At 37.3% G+C, this 22661-nt stretch overlaps 1 protein-coding gene across 2 annotated transcripts in view; it reads left to right on the top strand.

The window, feature by feature from the left end:
• Window positions 1–22661, top strand: part of LOC121317485 (scavenger receptor class A member 5-like) — a 67204-nt gene that overhangs the window by 20308 nt on the left and 24235 nt on the right. For both annotated transcript variants that reach the window (XM_041253473.1, XM_041253474.1), the window contains exon 4: window positions 15790–16464. In XM_041253473.1, coding sequence (XP_041109407.1) covers window positions 15790–16464 — 675 coding nt within the window. The remainder of the gene's footprint in view (window positions 1–15789; window positions 16465–22661) is intronic.

Genomic DNA, 22661 nt, shown 5'->3' with positions numbered 1-22661 from the left:
CATATCACCTTTTTTTTTAAATTGACAGCTACCGGTAAGCCATCGTTTTAATAATCTGATTGTTGGGGCAAGTATATCCCTTTCCTTTCTGTGTCAGTTCGGGTATTTGTGGTTTATACCTCCCTTTTTTAACAATCTCCAATTTTTCGGAGAAAGTTCTTATTGAAAATTGAATCATAACCAAATTGACTACAATGTTTCCATTGCCTGATGACAAAATGTGTAAAAAGCTATTTGAAATATTACTTTGACATTCCCAATAACAGTCTATAATAAGCAACGTCGCGCAAATTTCAGCTATGCTTACACTGCTTACCCTATCATATTTATGTCCTGCCTCTTCTCACTAATGATTGGACAGCTGCAAAACCAGGGCAGATCTTTGAATTTCCTATTGGTTAAACTCTCAAGACCTTCAACTGAAACTGAGAATATTTTCAACAGTTTATGCCCTGCCTCTGCTCACTCATGATTGGACACCTGCATAACAAGGCGTAGATTACGTGGTTACTTATTCAAGCCTTCAGCCGAGGCAGAGAATATCTTCTACTGTCTCACCTCTGCTCACTTATGATTGGACTGCCGCCGAGAAAATGCAGATCTTCTATTGGTTGATCGCATCGCAGGCCCTTCAGGAAAACATTAAGAATATTTTTAGCAACATATACGCAAGCACTGTAAATTGACTGCTGTTGACGGTTTAGTTGGTGCTGTCTAGTCAGCAGAGAATACCTTGAAGGCCCTAACGGCACGCCTCTGCTCATTTCATATTACTCGTTATACGTCTTTCTCTTGTTTTGTCCTGTGAAACAGATGATGTAACTATTCTTTACTTTTTAACTATACGTCCAGTTAATTTATTAAATGTGTCTTTTTAAAGACAATAAAATAAAACAAAGCAACTGCAGTTACATAAATGTCTTTTTATAAGAGAATAGCGAACATTAGTTGGAAAAAACTGACAATGTATATAAAACATTGTGTTAGTTAATCACTTAACGTAATAGACACACACATGAATTTTGGAGGTACATAGTATGTGTCTATGCATCAATTAAGTTTATCAATTAAAATTATTATTTTTCGTAGGCATGCCATTTGAGTTCTTTAAAGCATACATTCAATGAAACTATTTGAAACGTTTTGTTTATAAATTTAAATAGCCCTTGCATCTCATGGTAATGTACCTGTCGGGACCGCTGTGCTTTTATCAAGCTCTGTACTCAAGCCAGTTAACCCGATTGTGCAGGTTCATACAATTAGCCAGATGCTGATGAAGACCTTATGCCGATAAAGCTTGTTTGAAAGCTGCTATGTTCAGAGTAAATACCAGTTACGTTTTTAACTTCAGTTCTGTTGTGATAATCAAGGCTGTGCTGTAAGCAAGTTGTTAGTTCTTCTGGTTTGACGGCGTACTGCTGCTGCTGCTGACTGAGACAGCACAGTTTACAAACAGTGACTGAGGTTGCATCTGTAAATAGAGCAGTGCACGTTAGCATTACAACTGAGCTGAAATGTAGTTTAGCTTTAAAAAAGTAAAGGCCACCAATGTAGGTGTACAACAGAGAAAAGTTAAGGAGATTGTTTTGCCTAAGTAACTGCAATGTTATTACTCCCATTAAAATCCGAAGTCGTTATATTACCTCGTGAAGTAGCAAGTTACCCCAACACTAAAAATAACTCAATCATCTTATTTTGCCATGAGTGTTTTGTGCACTGTAGACTACAAATTGTAAAGCGGTGCATAACAGCGCAAAACTATGTATTATGTTCTTAATAAATTAATTAATATGTAAAGAGAATCAGTCTGTTCCCCTGTAAAAGTTTACCATGGATAGACTATGCATGTACCATCATTTACTTTGGTTTGCCATGTTTATTAATGCGCTTTCCATGCCCAGCTATTCTTTAAAGTGATTACCTACGTTTACCAGGCTTTCACTATGCTTTATTACACTTTACTATGCTTTTACTATGGCAGAGTTTTAAAGGGGTTATGGTGCCCTCTCATTTCCCATGTATACTATCAACCAATAAAAGATACATTCCTTAATAATTCATATTTAATTGATAATGTAAATGAGTCGTTAGCAACACTTATAATCAGATCTGTAAAGTCCACTTTTTGCAGTTTACTGCCTCCCTTTGTTTGGGAGATCACACATTTCAAATTGCTATCTATACATCCTGCGTGGAGTAACTGATTGCTGTCCGCTGAAAATAGACAAGAGTGAGATCATGAAGTAAGAGTATTCTCTTTTCCATATGGATTTAATGTGCAAATAAACTTGAAATGTTTTGGCATCCCTGCACTCTTCTATCCCCTTAGGCCCTTCAGAAAGACTTATTCTCTTTAACTATTAAATATAATTAGAATCCAGTAAAAGAGGAAACAAAAACATTTAGGGGAGCAAGAACGATATTTATCTAGTAATGCATACTAACACACTGCACTGTGTGTAAGGTGTGATCTGCTGCTTAATCGTGAACCGCAGAGGAAAGGGTTGGTGTCAGCAGGATTACCCAATGGAAAAGCAGCACAGTCATAACCGACGGAGTGAAATGGAAATAGACAGAGAAAATCTTTTTTTTTTTAAATGGAAATTCACTATTTTGATTGGGTGAAGCCTCATCTTAATAGGCCAAAGAGCCATTTAAGCATGAATGAGGGTATTATGTGACCAACATAGCAATCACAATATTGAAGTGGGGATCTCTGTACTCCCTATAACTAATGTGCTTATGGCTTCCCATTTATTATAAAGAAAATGAGAAAAAAACCTAAAGCTAAGGTCTGTACCATACTGAATTAAACATGCTTTGCATTACAAGGGGTATCGACATCTTTTAGAATGATATTAGGGAAACGTTCCACTTTAACTGACCTAATCATGACTATCCAGGTTTGTAACTGGATGTAACTGGAGCATTCAGCTTCTTATACTTGTTTGTTTCTGTCTCTGAAGATGATTAATTGTAATTGTTTGTTAAATGTTTCCCTTAAGATTCCCCTGTAGCACAAAAGAGATTTATTAATGTGTTATGCTAAAGTTGTGCCAATGTGCGTATTATGCAGCTACACACTCCTCACTCAGCAATGCAACATCATTATAAATAGCTACACTTTAATGTGAATATCAAGTTAAAGCAAAATGTGTCTGGTAAAAGATATACGATTCTTAACTTCAAACAAATTTAATGATCAAAGAAAGGTTGTAACTACTATGACTTATAATAAGAAAAGCACCTTTGTATTAAAATACTTTCCAAAATCCTGATTCAATGCTATGATCTTAAGGACCGAAAGCTAAGACTTCATTAATTTGAGTTACACAGAATTTGGCTTGCTGCATAAAGTCGAATGACACCTGCTGAATAATATGACCTTAACATACTGAATTACATACTGCTTTGTAGTTTTCCATATATAAATGTGACATTTTGAGGTGTAACATGAAATACTGAAATACTATTGTGGTTTCTGGTAGACTTTTTTACAATATAATTTTGTAGTTTCTTTGATTTACATGATGTTAAATAAAATATCTAAATTATGTATATATATATATATATATATATATATATATATATATATATATATATATATATATATATTATATATATATATTCTTATATCAATAATTAGAAGAATTACTGATATAAGAATCAACCACATATAGTGATCAAGGTGGGTTGGCTAACATGCACTGTTCAAATTCTGGCATATTCACCATTTGTTTTATTAATTGGTACTGGAGTACATTTTTATGTTCTGCTTTATTTGCTTCTGACTCAGAAAGAGAAATATAACTGGCGCTGACACATTACAGAAAAAAACTCTTGTGTTTAATGGTTGTGATTGTAATTTTGTTGAAGGCTTTTTACATTTTAAATTATATTGCTTGTTTTACATTTATAAATAGCCTGAAAAAGTCAACCAATCCACCCAAGTAATTGGTACCCCACAAATTCAGATAGTAACAATGAAACTGGAAAATTATCAATTGGGACTTGGACTTGGACATATTCGTACAGATAAAAACGTTTGTAAGGTAAAATAGGCTTATTGGTGTTGGGCTTGATCTGGGCCTAAATGGTCGTTTTTAAATCAAAATTAGTCCACATTAGGAATATAGTCATCTTCTGCTTTTTTATTTATTAAATGTTGCATTGTATTAATTTGTTTTGTAATATTTTTTATCAGACAGCAAAAAGTATTTTTTAAGGGCTCATCCCATTGGACAATTTAGAAACAGGTCCAGGGAGACCAGAAATAAGTTTGTAAGCTCTTACCAGAATGAATGCCAGAAAACTAAACCTTGTCATATTTCCCAAGAAATATGGCTCCATATGGCACTCAATATAATTTCTATCACTGAGTAGTTCTCATAATGCTGCCCTTGTTTGTGTCAGTAAAGAGATTGATAATTTAATGATGAAGCCATAAGACAATATTGTCCATGATATGTATAAGGAACAGAACCAGGACTGGTACCACCAAGCCCTGCCCAGGTGAATTCACCTAATTAACATGCCAGCAACTCAACTAAAAGGACAGTTGTACTTTAGAAAGACTAATCTTACTTTATCTTAGTGGTTATAATTTTTTTTTTTAAATGCATCCGCTCTAGATAACGGGTTCCATTTTATTGGTTTAAACCACAGCTTATCTTAAACTCCTAAACCTGCTGGACAATGGATGTGTTTTTCATGTATTTAATGATGTCAATAAAGGTGTGAGTAAGCCTCACAAGCGGGATTCTTTCATCTCTTTTGACAACTTATGAGGCTAATTGCTTTTGCTTTTTGTGCTAAATACAGTTGGGTTTATCTTTCTTTTGTAATCTGTAAAGAAAATGCTTTGGAAGGCTTGGTGGCCTAGAAATCCTATCCCCTTTCTCATTTGTAAGAAACATAAATACAGCTACCACAGGAGTTTAAGTTTGAGGTGTAGCATCCTACAGTAGGTCTTGACATTTACCTAAAAAGACCTACAGCATGAGAAGTAATGCTGCTTATAAAGCAGTGGTGTATCTTTTGGTGGAATTAACTTTGCGGTTAGTAAAAGCTTAAGCATAATAAAAGTGATCCGATTTAATTGTTATGGAAAGCTTTGAAATCAACTGTGCTCCAGATGCCTATCTCGCCTGGTGGTTGTCTAGTTTGATGAAGTGGAACATATGGAACAATGTGGCTTCAGCAGATCAGTGTTCTAAGCTGATGTGTTTGTATACCGTGGTGATTAGCCATTACTTTTGGTTTCCTGTACAACAATCATATTTTTGTGTGCAGTAGAATGGTTTAGTCCAAGGTACTCCTGATATCTTGTGGTTCTAGGTTTTTAAATGTACCCATGGCAGGGTTTGGTAAACACCATGACAGAAGCAAGAATTACTTAAACGAGTAATAAAAAGTCAAACATTCTTAAGAATAATTGCGGTCGTTTTAAGAATAAGCTGCAGAACAGAGGGTTTGTGTAACTAGGCTGTCCCGCACTTGTGTTAATTTGCAAATGGAATGGAATGTGTAAAAGCTACATATCCCTGTTGAAGTCAGTTTCAGACAAGACAGGCAATACAACCGATCTTATAGACTTGTGATATTGGTATTCTGCAAACATTACCATTACAGGCACACCAGGAGACCTTCTCCATGCCCTTGATGACATGTTGGTCAGTGCAGCCTCTGTGTTGAGAGACAAGCTGGTTGCATTTTTGTTTTCTTTTTTTTTTACAACCCATGTGTGGTTGTGTAGTTCACAATGTACATCCAAAATGGTTGCAATAAAATGTGGCAGAAGCCCATTTGCACATTTGATTTAGAAAAATAGATATTCTTGCATGGAGAAGGTGTCACTAGCTGAACTTGAAAATACACATTAAGCTATGTAAGCTATGTAAGGTAATGTACTAACAACAAACATAACCACAAACATTGAAAAATGAAAGCAAGTTTTAATACCTGCAGGGCTGTGTTGTGCTAGTAATTGTAAACATATCCTTTTTTGCATCGCACAATCTGTACATCTGTTTGTAGAATGAAATGTTTTTCAAAACAATACAGAATGCAAAAACACGGAAAGCATTTTCAGTCCCAACAGAAGTTGCGCAGAGCAGTATGGCAAGTAGATGCACTTTACAACTCAAATAATAAGAGTTGAACTTGTAACATGAACACAAGTGAATTCATGAAAAACAGGTGTGTTCCTGACTTAGTGCAGTAATCAGTTTTATTTTTTTAATTATTTCAATCATACTTAACCTGGATAACTACTCCTTGAGACTGCAATCTCTCTATTTTGCTAATACATTACACTTATTAGGATATTAATACAGTATTTAAAAATGAAATGCTTTGTTAATTTAAAGTGAAACACACTATCTCAACTAATGGGTTTATTGTAAACACCATGGTGTAACTTGACGCTTTGTTGTTTGGGCTTTTTCAATAGAATAAAATTCTGTTTAAACATCCCAATACCTCCTCCAATATGTTGCGTTTATAATACTGCAGCCTCTGTATTCTATTCTGTATTCTTCAGTGAATTTGGTACATATGGTTTCTGCACATATACAGATATAATTCATGAATTTGTTCACAATTAGCTTTTAGGAGGATGGTTAAAGGTTAGCCCAGTAAGGCTTTGTTTATACAGTTTGAATACCAGGACACAATTTAAGATATGCATTTCATAATCTGTGTTGTACAAAATTTAGCACAAACCCTGTTTATTATTATAAGGATATCAAAAGCCCCTTTCACACTGGCATGCTCTACCCGGGTGGCGACTTGGTGTCATGCGGGTTGGCTTTGCATTTTCACACTGCTTTCTGAAGAAGCATGGTTGACCTGGGAGACAGAAGCAAGTGTGCAATGCCCTGGAAGCAGCAACGTTCACATGAGCACACTTTCATCTGTTTTTAATCTCTCTGCACTGGACTGTCGTCCTGTGAAACCCAGCTACAGCCAGCCTCTCGCAAACTGTTTGGAAGACGTGCTTGTTACGGACGCTTCCATCCAAACTTCTCTGGATTGAATCTTTAATCTCCATCAACAAACCATGAATAAACAGAAACGGCTCACAGGATCCTTGCAGAAATGAAACCTTCACGCAGGTGTGGCTGTTTTGTTACTTCCTCCTATTACAAGTGCACATCATGAATTTTGTTTCGCTCGACCCAGGTTAAAGCGTACATGGTTTCACGCTAAGCGGGATTGAGATCCAGGTAGCCAGAATCTGAGTCAGGACCTGGGTAGGAGCGCTAGTGTGAAAGAGGCTTAAGAGACAATCAGGTGAAATCTACACCAGGCATTTAAAGTAACTTAAAGAAATAAAAGATTACTGGAGCAATTTGTTGGGTATGTAACATTTTTCAAAGTGAAATCCCACAATTGTTAGGTTACCAAATCCATGCTGTGTTCTTCTAATTTAACACTGTACTATGCATTGCCTAAATGCCAAATGTACCATTTAATTCCAGTCTTTGCTCTCATTAATTTTAATTAATCACTGACAACATTCCTAGCCTAAGAGGCCGATGTAAACGGTTCATACTGTACGTGTATGGTTCCATAGCCCATAGGGTGACATGATTACATTTTGGTACAACCACAGTGAAAGAATGTGTACAGGGCCTTTGAAAGACATATCTAGGTCAACTATGAGCTTATTCTTTGAACCTGGTAATTACAACGAGTGTTCTAAAATAGAACGGTGTGCCTGCCTGCTGAATTCTGTGGAATGTATGGAGTCATAATTATATTTTTGACGCTGCGATGAAGGCTTACCATTTTTATTATTTCCTTCTTTTGCTCTATTTAAACTCTTCAGTGGTTTCAGTGGTGTAGCGGTGGTGTGTGAATTCCAGTAACAGGTTTGGTTCCGGTCTCAGCTGTATGTGTTTCTATGGGTCCTGCCAGTTTGCATTTTAATATCTGCAGTTTATGGAAATTATCTGTCCACATCAGGGTGGGAATCTGCAGTTGGGACAACCCACAATTATTAGCACAGTAGTTAATTCATAAAGGGGAAAAATAGAATGTTAGCACTATCAGTGCAAGCATTGAAATTAATTAAGAATAATTAAAGTATGTTCATAATCCTTTTTTTAAATACACACACATACATATTCCAATGGAATTGTATAATATCTAGAAATTTCAATATGATAATGCAAAACTTAATTCTAGAAAAGTCCAGAAAATGCGGGATTTTAGGTAAACATTCTTAGAGAGTATAAAAGGGTTAGGCATAGAATGATTGCTGTCATTGCCAATAAGTCAATATGGAAAAAAGCTATTTGAATATCTGAGGACCTTAGGCAGAAAATTATATATTATCATAAAAGCTGGAGAAGGGTACAAGAAGATTGCCAAGCATTTGAGTATCCCAATTTCAACTATTGTTTCTGTTATCAAGAAGTACAAGACACATGGTACTGTCACAAGAATCCCTTGGTCTGGAAGAAAGAAGGTTATTTCATGAAAAACAAGTAGAAGAATTGTGAGGAAGGTTAATAACAATCCGAGATTGACTGCCAAAGATATTCCAAGTGAATTGGCTGTAAGTGGGAGTGGGGATGATGAAGGTCTCAATGGTCGCAGGCCAAGGAAAAGCCACTCTTAGGAAAACGTCACAAGGACAATCGTTTAAAGTATGCAAAACAGCATTTGAATGATGAATATGAGTTCTGATCAAAGGTCTTGTGCAGTAATTAAACAAAAATTGAGCTATTTGGTCATGCTGATAGTCTTGAGTAAGTCTGGTGAGGTGTACAAAGAAAAGAACACCATACCTACTGTCAAGCATGGAGGTGGTAATATCCTATGGGGCTGTATTTCCTCTAATGGCACAGGAAATTTAGTTCCAATACATGGTAAAATGGATTCCATAGCATACCAAAAGATATTGGCCAAGCATCTGAAACCCTCTGCTACAAAACTTGGTTTAAAGCGCAATTGGACGTTCCAACACAACAACAATCCAAAGCACATATCAAAATCTACTTCAGCATGGCTAAAGGAGAATAAAATCAAGGTTCACTAATGGCCTAGTCAAGTCCCGATCTAAATCCGATTGAGAATCTTTGGTATGAGTTGAAGAAGGCTGTGCACAAGAGAAGTTCTCGGAGTTTGAATGAACTGGAACAATTTTGTGTTGAACAATGGTCAAAAATCACTAAAGAATCATGCCAAAAACTCATTGATAAATATCCTAATCATTTAAAAGAGGTTATTATTGCTAAAGGTGCCTCAACTAGCTAGTAACTGCATTTTCCTCATCAGGATATGAATACTTTTGAATTAGCATTTTTGTAGTTTTAAAAAAAAAATGCTGAAATAAATAATTTTAGACATCTGTTTCTTGTAACCTTTTGTCCTCATCCACAAAAACTAAACTTGCTACAAAAGAATTTTCCTATAATTATTTGTTTTCAAGAAATTTCTAGAAATTTGAAATTTCCGTTGGAGTATTAAACTTTTGAATACAACTGTATATAGGGGTCTACTTAAATCACGGTAAATTTTCATATTTTTTGCAGGTAGGTTATGGAATAAAATTAGGGTTTTGCTGACATTTCGCAGACCTGTTTAAACATTAAATAAACCTAAGTAGACAATATTTCAGAGCACTGTAAAAGCCTATAAGTCATGTTTTGGGTCATTGTCCTGCTGAAATGTGAATTTCCTCCCCAGTTTCAGTGACCTGATCTGGGTACACTGTCTGGAAAATTACCTATATGGCAAGTATCCTAGGAGACAGTCAACATGGTTTTAGGAAGGGAGATCGTGCCTCAACACCTTGCTATTATTTTTTTGATGATGCACATCGATTAGGGATAATTTGCAAAGCATATGAACATGGTTTATTTAGTATTTTCCAAGTAAGCTTTTGACAAAGGGGGTTCCCGCACAAAAATTAATTCTGGTGGTTAAAACCCCAAATTAGGGAGTGGTTGATGCATCTTCCACTTCTTAATGATGGACTTCACTGTGCTGAGAGGGTTAATCAGCGCCTTAGAAATTTTCTTGTACCCTTCTCCTGCTCTGTGCTTCTCTACCACTTTATCCCTGACTAGTTTCGAAAGCTCCTTGGTCTTCTTAGTTGCTTTATTGGATCACTATGTGAGTTGCAGATTGAAAGTCTTTATATACCTGAGGGAAATTATCTACATGTTAAACCACTTTGAGTACACACAGGCTGAAATCATTTCACTAATTTTGTGACCATTCAAACAAATCTTTATTTACGATAAGTTTTCAACACCATTTTATAATGTATTTCAGGCGCAACTTGTTAACAACTTTTATTCATGATATCCTGATATCCAAGTTTCGGTGGCTCAGTGTTCTCAGAACACTTCTTTATCTGTCGACACAGAGGACTGACTCCTCCAGGGGGATTCATCACTGCTGTTGTAACCAATGAGGCACAGCAGGCTGCTATTCTTCATCCACATGCCACACGTGCAACCTATTAATCTGTGTTGTGCATGGACACTCAACCAATTAGAGGGCAGCTTGAGGGTATGCAGGTGCTCTTTGTAGTGGTTTGCTGTTATCAGAAATAACATGTAGTGTTACTGGACAGGATGTGTGTTCCAACTAATACAGTATTACCACCCACTGTTTAGCTGCAACGTTGTGGTAACTGGTTAGAGAATGAAACCTCACTTTAACATCATTTGAAAAGTTGTATGTGGCACTGTACGCCCTTGAAAAGTTGTAATAACTACAGTTTTAAAAATCTATATTTAAATCTATATATTATTCAAACATACCCCTGTATAATTGCTCTGACACAAGCCTTGTTATGCAAGGTATGCTGTCTGCAATGCCGATTTTCCATTTCATCACTCATGACAATGACTGCAAGAGGTATGTAGAAGTAACAGTCCAGTACACCTGATAATTATATTCCTTCAAGCTGACATAATTGTAATATAGAGTCCTTTTTAAACTGCCTGAATTTGCAACTTAATTGCACTGTTATTTGTTTCTACTAATTTTAGGCAAATATCTTTCTAAAACTGCATACTTGCCAACTCTCTAGCAATTTATCCTTGGAGCTCGCAAATTGAAGCATTTTCTTAGACTGCCCACAGGTACTGCACCCCCACCCGCCCTGCCCTGCTCTGGTCTCATCTCCTTGAAACCAATATCTCAAACTTGGACTTTCTGGAATATCTTCAACTTAGATCTATGAAGGAGTTCTTACGTTAATAATTTGCTTTACTAAATTGTGTTTTGCAAGTTTTGTTACATGTATTTTGAACTCATCAAGAGGTGCAGACTCTACAAATGTTTACTAAATAGGGGCTTAAGGTGAGAAGCTAACAGTACCTCAAGATTTGGCAAGCATTATCCAAAGAGATGAACAAAACATGTACCCTTAGAAGTCAGTCCAACCTACAGGTGTGCACTGCATTGTGGGAAAGCTTAATCAGAACCCCCATCTCATCAAGCCTGGCAGTACCAAGTGCTATTACAGGAACATTTCACAAGGTCCAGTAAAATAAAAACACGATGACATTTGAATCTTACCAGAACCAACATCCTAAAAATGTTTGTAATCTTAATGTCAAAGAAATTAACTTCTGTAATCGAACCAATATGTTTGTGTCAGCGAGGACACAGCTGTGGGATTATAAAGTTTCATGTGACCAAGGTAACCCCTACAATTAAAGTTTGAAGTTATATCTTACTAAATTGTTTATTCATCAAACTTTGGAACCATTTTAACTGTTTGTATTAGTTGTAATTCTCCACAAATGTGTGAATTACTGAGCATACTATACCCTGTTTTTCTATGTTCCATGGTCCAGTGGGGAATTTAATTGCCTCTATGAAAAAGATGCAGTTTTACCTTTGTGGTTTCATCGTGGATTCTAGCTGGTATTAAATCATCATCAGGACAAAGCCCCTGGGCATTGAAAAGATAATAGTGATCAGAGTTAATTCAGAACTGCAATACGCTGTCACAGAGGGGATTTTCATTTCCGCGGAACATTACCCAACAGCGTCAACGACACCAGGAAGATAAACTCAATCGCTTTAATTTACAAAATACAGTATAAAGGGATTTGTTTCATTGTCAACCTATTTTACCCATTGACATACCACCAACTGTTATTGAGACAAATAACTATGACTGAATTCCATCTTTGTGTAAAAGTAACTTGCATCAGATTTCATTATCTTTGTCAGTTTCTTTTCAAAGACTTAACAGGTACTGGTTACCTTATTCAGAATGTTACACATTTTCTGTACTGCAGAGTAAATCAATTATGAAAGATTGAGTGGTATGCATTACAGTTACTCAAAAGCGGTGTTTTTGTATGAATGCTTAGTAGACACTCTTTTGTTCCAGTTGTTTACCATTGTGATAAGTAACACAGGCTAGATATGCCAAAGTATCATTATAGTAGTAAGAACCACTTAACATTTTTGCAAATAGCAGGCGTCTTCAGAAAAAAAGTTGTGTTTCAATGTCATTCTCATTACACGGTATTTATTTTTCTGTGTAACCCTGTGAGGAAGCTGCTCCCGAACTTCATCACAACATAATAAAAATAACCACAGATTTTTGTTTCTCCATTACTGTTTATAATAACCCTCACAGACAGCATACAAATAAACATTATTGTAGCATTAAGCTGTTCCTATTAAAATCATATCTGGTACGGTTGTTTTGTAATAGAATGTTATTAATTTGCTTACCTGTTCTGGCTGTTGTGTCAGGTTTTGTCCTGGGGCTGGGGTGGTGACCTGTAAAAAGGGGAAAAAAGAGGTTACTTGCTTATGTTAAAACCCAAGTTATGTTTGGAATAATAAGGTGCACATTATTTTGAGAGTAATAGCGAATGAGATCAACTTTAAGCAAATATACCTGTAAAAGATAAAAAAAAGGGTTTTATTGTTAAAAAGTATTACTTACCGTATAGATAATGAGTAAAGCTGAAATAGAAGTGAGCGAACCCAATGTTATTGTATGGAGGGGGTAATCACAGCATGGAGATGTTTTGAGGTAACAGTCATACTTTAAAAGGTAGGATGTTCATTTTTTATCTGTCAGTGGAGTTAGATTTTAATATCATTCTGCTGGTGCAAGAGTAATCGCATCGCCTGAATACTTTAAAGGTAGATGATGATTTCATTTTTATCTGTTCAGTGGCGTGATTTGTAATCATTGGTGCTAGGGTTGGCAGTCACTGAATCACATTAAGAAAAATGTCATTAAGTTAAATATAATTATTTTTAGTTTATATTTTACTCAGCGGGCAGGAGCCATAGCCAGGTGGGGGTATAAAACCTCTTGGGAGGTCATTGTGGGCTGGCTTGTGTCAAGATCGAGGTCTTTACAATAATAATCACAATAGCTCAAAACAAACCAAAACAAAATGGGTTGTTCCTAATATATATATATAATATATATATATATTATATATATATATCATATATATCTATTAATCTATATTTGTTATTATCAAATATATATATATATATATATAGTTTAATCATCTATTTTTGGCTGCCAAAAATAAACTATTTGTTCATTCATCAACGTACTGTTTCCAGTCCACTCTTTGCCTGGTGACCTCAACAACTACCCTCTGGTTACGCATTATCTTACAGACCATAAATAAAAGTGCAGACAAGGAATGAAAACAAAATTAGCACAATACTTTACTGTGCCATGCAATGTAAAGATTAGATCAGCTTTTAAAGAATCTAGCATGATTGGCTACAGGGATATCCTTTTTTTTTAATGGGATGAGTACACTGTCATGGTTTCACATTTTGCTTTAAGAATGCCACACGTGCAACCTATTAATCTGTGTTTTATGTTACTTAAAAGTTTGTTGTAGTGGCTTGAGGCACCCATAAATACAGTATTTCTATTTAATAATGTAGGTTTTGTGGGTTTAGTTTGGGATACTCCCATATGTGGTTTTGGTCTGGCACAGCTAACTTGGGAAACAGACCAAGCACTCGTTACAATTTGATCAGCCACACTGGAAACAAACTTTCATGTTATTTAAGGCCTAGATGTGCAGATTCAAACAATGTACAGCCCTGTTGAATAGAGTATTTCGGGTTAACTGCTATAACAAATAATGAAGCGGAGATGAGTAGATAAATGATGTTATATATTATATATTTTTTAATATTTTGCCATTTCAATGTAGGGTTTAATAATACTACAATATAATGCAGAACATCACAAACTGACATATAGGCATCACAGAGCTTTACATGAAAAGATATACACTGTCTGGTCTACTTTTTAATAACTATATTTAATAACAGGCTGGGTCACTATTTTCGCTGATCACAGCCTTGATACAAAGTGTCATAGACTCCACCAGATGCTGGATGGTATCATCATTCAGTCATTAATATATTATGCCATCACTTCAGAGGCAAAAGAGAGGATTGTGGTGATGTTTATCCCAAACATGCTGAATTGGTTTGAGATCCAGTGTTTGTGGTGACCATGGAAGATTCCCCGAAGTCGCTGCCATGCTTCTCAAACCCCTGCCACGCAATTCTGTCTTTGGGACATTATTGTCTTGAAAGTAGCCTTCAACATCATGGTACATTTACAACATTGTTGGGTGGACTAAGTCAACAACAGCCTTTGTTTTGCCTTCCAGAGTAACCAATGGAACACCAAGTAATTCCAAATCGAAGTTGAATGAATAAAAGTCTGATGGAAATGGATATGGATATATATATATATGTGTGTGTGTGTGTGTGTGTGTGTGTGTGATATATATATATATATATATATATATATATATATATATATATATATATATATATCCTAGATTTAAAAACATTATTTGAGTCTGTGTCTCTAAAGGAAGGGAACATTACAACAAAAAGCACTGGTTCCAGTTTGACAAAACCTGGGGACTGCAGGGAGAGCAGCATCCTAAGATGTCAAAGTACAGTCGGGCTCTGAGCAGCTACATGAGGACCAGTAAAAAGGTGTTCAAGGCCAGACAGTGTCTTGTAGTTTTAAAATCCATTCTCTACTAATAGTATGCACTGTATATAGAGTGGTACATTTGTATAGACATTTTAGAGATTCTCAGATGTCGGGCAATCTGTAAAAAGCTATGGAGGGATATGATCTTCGGCAACTTGCAGACAAGATGGACACTGTGGGATCCTACACATGAATCAGTTTAGCCATTCACTGTATTGAACAGAGCAAGCTGGTCATGTTAGAAAAGCAGATTACAAGAATTTGATGAGGGCCCCATGTTTTTGATTAAACAAGCCATGGTCAACCTCCAAGTCCTTATGGACAAATTTTAGGAAATGACCAATTTTCCATGATTACAATACACTGTTTTTGATTTTTAAAAAAGCAATGTGCTTTAGTCCAACAGTTTGTGCTTTGAGTTTTCCAGGATTCCACAGTGGGTCACACTTCTGTTTCTAATCTATGAAAAACAAAGTGTCAAATCATAAGTACAATGCAAACACATGCTGTTAATAACTCTAATAAAAAGTAGATGATGCTCTGAACTCATTTTTTAGTGCTTGTGGAAGGTGCTAGATTGGTGCCACTGGGACTAAAAACGTACGGCACAAATCCAGTATATCTCCATGCCCAACCAGTCCTTGGCCTCTTTTAGTGACCCCCAGTAATGGTACTTGTGTTTGCCAAGTAATGATTGATTTTATGAAAAATCAATAATAATAATAATAATAATAATAATAATAATAATAATAATAATAATAATAATGGAATGAAGTATCCTCTTTTCCTTCTAGTTTCAAGATCTCAGAGGTCGACAGAGAGCTTGGAAACATTAGCAGAAAATGTAACACAGTTGAACGGCAACTTCAGAGACTTGCAACTCTCCTTGTCTCAGCTCTCTTTCAAGAGGGACGTTATGGAGAACATTTGGAAGCTGGAAAACCTTTACCAGAACCACTCGGACACATTGCTGCTGCTAAGCCTTGCTGTCCAAAGGCTGGATCACAGTGTCCAGGGCCTGCAGACACAGTCCGACGAGATAACTACATCCGTGACAGAGTTGGGAGACGTCTTTAAGGGACTGACTGACAGCAGCAATAGAGACACCAGCCAACTCAGTGCTGAGTTGGACAGAACCAAGATATCTTTGCATAAGCAAGACACATTGCTGAAGGAGACTGCTGGTCTGGTGGGTGGACTGAAGGATAAGTTGGACGAGGTGTTCGGAACCATGAATGCTGTGAATAGGACATTCACCCAGGACGTCGGTGTCCATCACTTGAAAATCCAGGACCTTCAGATACAGATCACCAATATCACTGAGGATGCCAGAACAATAAAAGTGACACAGATTAGCATGGAGGAGCAGCTGAGGAATGAGGTAACCATCATTAATTCCGTCATGGAAGACCTGAGGCTGAAGGATTGGGAGCAGTCTGTGGCGCTCAAGAATCTGACATTAATGGAGGGTAAGTGATGCTTTAAGCTTTAAAGTGGTTGTAACAAAATAATTCCATAAATCTTACCCGTAAAGTACCTCCATTCGCAATATAGTTCTCTAATTTGTAGTTTTCAAAAAAATTTTGAAGCAAGCATGCATTTTTATTATAACACATGGTAGAAGACTTAAATTTCTGGATATGTCAAAACCAAACAAACCAACCAACTGCTGCCCTCTGTTGCTCTGCAGCCAGTAACATGCTTTGACCCTGAAGACACTGTTGTGGTGATATGACCCAGGAAGTTAAATGGTAACAGACTTCCTGACAGTTAGGAAAGGAAACTGCAAAACGTCTTTAACATCCAGCTGTGAAGTACCACATACCGTGTTTTGAAATGAAAGTACGTGCTTGCAGTAACATGTTTATTTTAAAACTGCACATTTGGAGCCTGTATTCCACAGTGAATTGAAGAACGTGACAGATGGTATTATTTTGGTGAGTGAAACCACTTTAAATAAGTTTAGCCAGTAGCGCTTTCTTTTTATTTTAAGTAAATGTATGTTTTAAGCTATAAGGTACAGTACATTCAAGTGAAACATTTACTGAATTGTAATAATAATATCTTTATACAGCATCTTTCATAGTGGACCACAATCACAAAGCGCTTTACAGAGGTTGGCTGTGAACTCTGCATTATATGTAGAGTAATTTACAATAGGACAGTGATTTAACATCTCATCTGCAGGATGGCGTACAAGAAGGTTAAGTGACTTGCTTGAGTCAGTGGCAGAGGTGGGATATGAACAGGTGACCTTCTGGTTACAGGCTCTGAACTTTAACCACTGGACCTCACTGTCTCCCACAGTATCATAAACACTACATAGTACAATGCATGCAAAAGGATTACTATTTTTTTTTATTTATCCTTTGGTAAGCATACTCTATAGATGCCTGGTGCATGGAAGTGTTTGAATGCACCTCACAGCTAGATCACCTCACAAGCTTTGAACTTTTCACGATCAATGTTCAGTGGACCAAAAAAACTCATAGTAAAATTGAGCATGGCTGTTACAATATTGATCAACAAAATTGTGTACATCTGCAATGTTTATCCTTCATATCTTGAAGTCCAGACCTTGCCTTGAGTGGCTGCTAGTCATTTGGTCCACTTATAGAACACCTTTGTGGTCATGTTCAGGAATGATGAGGCTGTGAAAGAAGCGTATACATGCAGCCACAGAGCAGAGCATGTGTATTTTTAAGAAGTATTCTGTACAAATGGTGCTGTTAACAGAGGAATAACAAATGGGTAAGCGCTTTCAAATCTAAGCAGTTAGAAGTGACTCTAAACAAAAGCAAGAGCACAGTCTTCTTTCTTCATGGCCCCTGGAAGTTAGAAACACACAATTACAAATTCTAATAAAATACAATATTTTATATGTTCATAAGTCCTATGCAATTTACTGCATTTAGAGTAAACTGGCTGTTATTTCTTTTCAAAATGTATGGAGTTATTCAGCCGGTAGTCATCTGTGGTGTCTTCGTTATTTGTGTTTTATAATTGGGCCCTGAACCCTCTAATCTGGAATTAAATTTGTTCGGCATTAACTTATGAGCAAATTATTGCAGGTGGAAAAGAACATTGCCTTTACTGCTTAATAACCTTGTCACTGGCAACTGGGATTTTAATGGAGCTCATAGTTATCTTGCTCACACTTCCCAGCCAGCTGGCTTGCTTGTTATTTAACCCTTTCCTATGTAAAACCTATTTAAAAAGCATTTTTACTTACTATGTATCTCATGGGTGATTACCTGTCTGCAAATAATTAGTTCACACTAGCTGGAAACTTCTAACCTTAGAGAATGTGAAAAACAATTGTCAAAAAGTTACAATTTGCATGAATTATAGATGACTGCAGTTTATTAAATGCCAAGAATAGAGAGAGCAATCTCAGTGGCTAACAAGTGTTCCAACTGTGTAGATATGTCATGATGCCAGCACAGATTGGAACTTTTAGAACCTTTTTCCTGATTCACTTGAACCATCAATTAATTTTGGGAGGGATCGGGTAGGATAGGGTAGGGGGTGCCATTTTATAAGTGCAATAAGACTCAACAGGGCGTTCAAATATAGTCCAGAATCTGTATGTCTAGGCTGTGGATACATCTCGTACAGAACAACACCCCAAGGTGATCAGAAATTGTACCAAACCTGAACACCCCACCGTTTGTTATTGCTTTCTACATTATGTGTATATGTACACTAAAATGCTAATTGCTCAATTGTATTGTTGTATAAATATACCACCCTATCTCCTTAATGTGGCTGGTCACTTAGCCTTGATTCATGGGATGGAAACATTTAATTACCAAGGATATTCCTAGCTTAATGTCCGTGAACATATTTAGCAGCTCATTTGCTTTAAAACCATATCCATCCTCTAAGCTCTGAAACGCTTCAAAGCATCTGTGCCATTGAATTCTTGTTCAGCCAAAACACAAATCATGTTGTGGATTTTGTCTGGTGGGATTTTAAATCACGAGGATGTTTAAGGATGTTTTATTATGAGTATCCTCTTGCCAATTTAGTCAGAACTGGCATTAGTTTATCAACACAAAAAAATTATAATTTGAATCAAAAGTCTGTATTAATGAAAAAAATACACATCAAAAGGAAATACTGGTATAATTTTTAGTAAATGCCGTTTTGGGGAAAAATACCTCCAGTGTGCCTTCTGGTTGTAATTATTGTTAATCAGAAAGGGGCTGTTGAACTACCATTACTTGTTTGTTTTGTAGACCATTCCTGGTCACCAGAAGAAATGCCTTGCTTTCATCGGTTTCAAAATCCATGCAAGCCCTTGTGTTTGCGTCACCTAGGCTCTTGTTCAGCGCAGTGTCAAAAGGTCACGTTACTGCTTGTAAACACTATGTGCCTGTGAAACAGATACCAAATTTAAAGCTAAAACGTTTAAGAAATTTGAGTCTTGGTTGCTAGTGCTAATCGTGGTAAACAATGTCATTAGACTGCCAGACTCTAACAACAATATTCTGAATACCAGTGAAGGCCATTTATAAAGTAAAACCACTACACATCAAACATTTGTAATGGGTAAGACATGAACGTTTCTGGTGTTCCACAACATTACTAAATAATATGGTAATAGTGTTTTGGTTATTGAAGGCACATTTTCCATTGTATATTGTTAATCTTGTATGGGCAATTTCATGCAACCTAAAGGACATTATAAAGCAAGTTTTAAAAATGTATGAGTCTTTCCATTATGAAAGTTATTCTCTGCACACACCCAGAGGATGAAGCAGGGTGACATCAAAGCCACAAAAGATTCTTGTAACAAAATGCAGGTGTTGATCAAAATACTAGAAGGGCTTGGAACCAAGAACGGTAAAGGTGTAGTCGTCACCAAGACAAGTACTCTTAACTAGGACCTAAGACCTTTTTGAAAGTCAAGACCCTTTTTTACCTCAGTAATCCAACATGCTGAAACACAGTAACTTAGAATCAAAACTTTAACACATGGTACCCGCACATATAAAATACCACAGGAACACTCCATGACCTGAAGAAACCCACAAGCAAAGCTCCGTCACAGTCTTCAGTACTGGGTGTGAGGTGCTCACAGCCAGCGAGATGGAGTGAGAGTCTAAAAGGAGTGAGGGTCCTGTGAGTAAAGAGACTTCACTGTTGAGAGTCACTGGGGACTGCGTTTCTGATGGTGATTGAGTTTATTTCTATGTGACTGTAAAGGTCTTCAAACCATAATGTAGAGGTGCTTGAATTGGCTTAACCTACTAATATATGTTAGGCCTCATTCCTGTTACCTCTTGTCCAGTAAGATTTTTGTGCATCATTGGAGCTCTTTGTTTGTTCCCTTTCAAGTACAAACTATAACCATTACTGTGTGGGTATTTACCTCCAAAGACCCAAATCCTGAATGTGATATGCCAAAGCTGCTCTCTGAACCAGCGATACAGTCATGGCCTGCCCCCGAGGGCAGAAAAAGACTGCACTCACAGATCTCATAGCTATGATTCCTTTCAAAACTGACCTGACAGAGAGCCTTGTTCAGATAAGTATGTGTTGCTTCTGTCTGTATATTTCACATTTATTGTATTTTTACACAAATTATATGTGATATTTAAACTAATCGCTGTAATAGTTTTTACTAATTATGCATATTGTGTACGCTACAGCCTGTTGCTTTATGTAAAGCCAGTGGCTTGAGTCACTCCTTCCCAGGGATCCAGTAATATAAGTCAGCTGAACTTGTGCTCTCCCCCCAGGCTGCATAGCTCCTGCTGGAGCTTATTTTAATTCTCATTTTTGCTTTTTTTTTACTCCTTATTGAGGAGTATTTTCTCTTTGTGTGTTTTCTGGTCTTTTACAGATTCTACATGTAGGCCTGACTGTAATGTGGTTCACAAGCACACATGCAGCAAGAGCAGCTGCTGGGCTCAGCAGCACTGTGTAGGACCGAGATACTCGCTTCGGCTGTTGTTGCTTTAAGCAATTTCAACCACAGTATCTTGATGCCGTTCTGGTGACAGCTTTTTAGCATCACCATTGTGTAGGCTGTTATTCCAGCAGGCTTCCCTCAGTCGAGAGTGTGGTACTGACTAAGTGGTTTTGCTGCTGGACCCGTACTGAACCGGTACCAAGGTCACTGACCCACTCGGTACCGAACTGGGACTGAGGTAACCACACCAGTCCCGGCGCTGTCCTGGTACCACTCCGGACCACACCTGTACCGAACCGACCCGGTTCTGACCCTGTGCAAAAGTCACAGAACCAGTGTCAAACAAACCCAGTATCGCCCAGGTACCAACAGAAAAACAGGCTGTTCACATGATAGACCCCCTCCAGTTGGAGGACGCAGGCACTTTGCCTGGCCTTGCATTCCACTTACATCAACCACTGGCCTGAGTCTCCATCGTGTAGCCCAAGCTTTTGCTTTGGGCACACGAAAACCTCCTCTCACTGCGGGCAGTACATCTACCTGGGGTGACAAACTGGGCACTGGACCTCCTCTCAAGGGGAGTCCAAAATTGCTTGGCGTGGAGGCTTCATCCGAGATTGTGAGCCACATCTTGGAGAGGTTCGGGAGCGCATAGATGCCTCCCAGGAATCAATCCACTGTCCCCTCGGGTTCTGCATAATAGGAGACGGGGACCCGCTGGCAATAGATGCCTTGGCACACCAGTGGCCGAGGCTTCTGTTATACACATTCCCACAGCATGCCCTGCTCCCGCTGTGTCTGGAGAAAATCAAGCAGGACTCCTAGTAGCCCCTTAGTGATCCAGGAGACTGCAGCTTGGTGGCTGCTGAATGGCTGCCTTTGAGCCATCTAGGACTTTCCAACAGGTTATTGACACCCTATGAAGGACATCGGGACAGATATTCAAAGATTGATGAATTTTCTCATTGTTCTCGTAACTCTGCTTGCGTTGCGAATGTTTTGCATAAAATCGCAAGTGAGTGAAATCTAAAAGAGTTGCGGAGAAACTGCAATTATTGCAGCGCTGCGGAAATTAATAAATTAGCAAGTAACAGAATAATTGAATCGCAGCTCTAGAGGTATAAAACCATCACAACTTGTTCAGGTGTGATTGAGAATTTGTGTTTTTACAAAATGGCTTCTCTATCAAGGTGCAGAAAAGCAAATTTTACTGAGGAAAAAATCACATTTTGCAACATGAAGACGCATTATTTGGGAAGAAAAAATAACAATCCAATGGTCAGAAAAATCTAATTTGCCAGGCTATTGTGGACAAAGTTAATGTTGTATCCAACATTACACAAGCTATAAAGGATATTAAAAAAAATCCTGAGCGAAAGACAAACTTGGAAAGATTCGTATTGCAGCAAAGTCTAGTGATGGGGGAGCAGCCATAAATATTAGTCTAACAGAGGCAGAAGAAAGGTTATCACAAACTATTCCAACTGAGGCTGTTACAGGTTTTAGAGGACATGATATTGGTGTGGCTGCAAGCCAGTCAGTATCAGATACAGGTGATGAAGTGGACATCCAGAGTGAACCTTTTTGTACAATCTCTTCTGCTGCTGGATCTGAAGGAATGAATGGAAACACAGGTATGTATGCTAATATATTTTACAAAACATTACATTATGCAATTAACCATTACGTAATAAATTTAACATAACATCATTGTTTGTTTGTTTGTTTTTATTTGCAGATGGTAGT

The sequence above is a fragment of the Polyodon spathula genome, chromosome 6, assembly GCF_017654505.1.
Source record: "Polyodon spathula isolate WHYD16114869_AA chromosome 6, ASM1765450v1, whole genome shotgun sequence".
NCBI classification, from domain to species: Eukaryota; Metazoa; Chordata; class Actinopteri; order Acipenseriformes; family Polyodontidae; genus Polyodon; species Polyodon spathula.
This window is presented reverse-complemented; position numbering and strand designations above follow the sequence as displayed.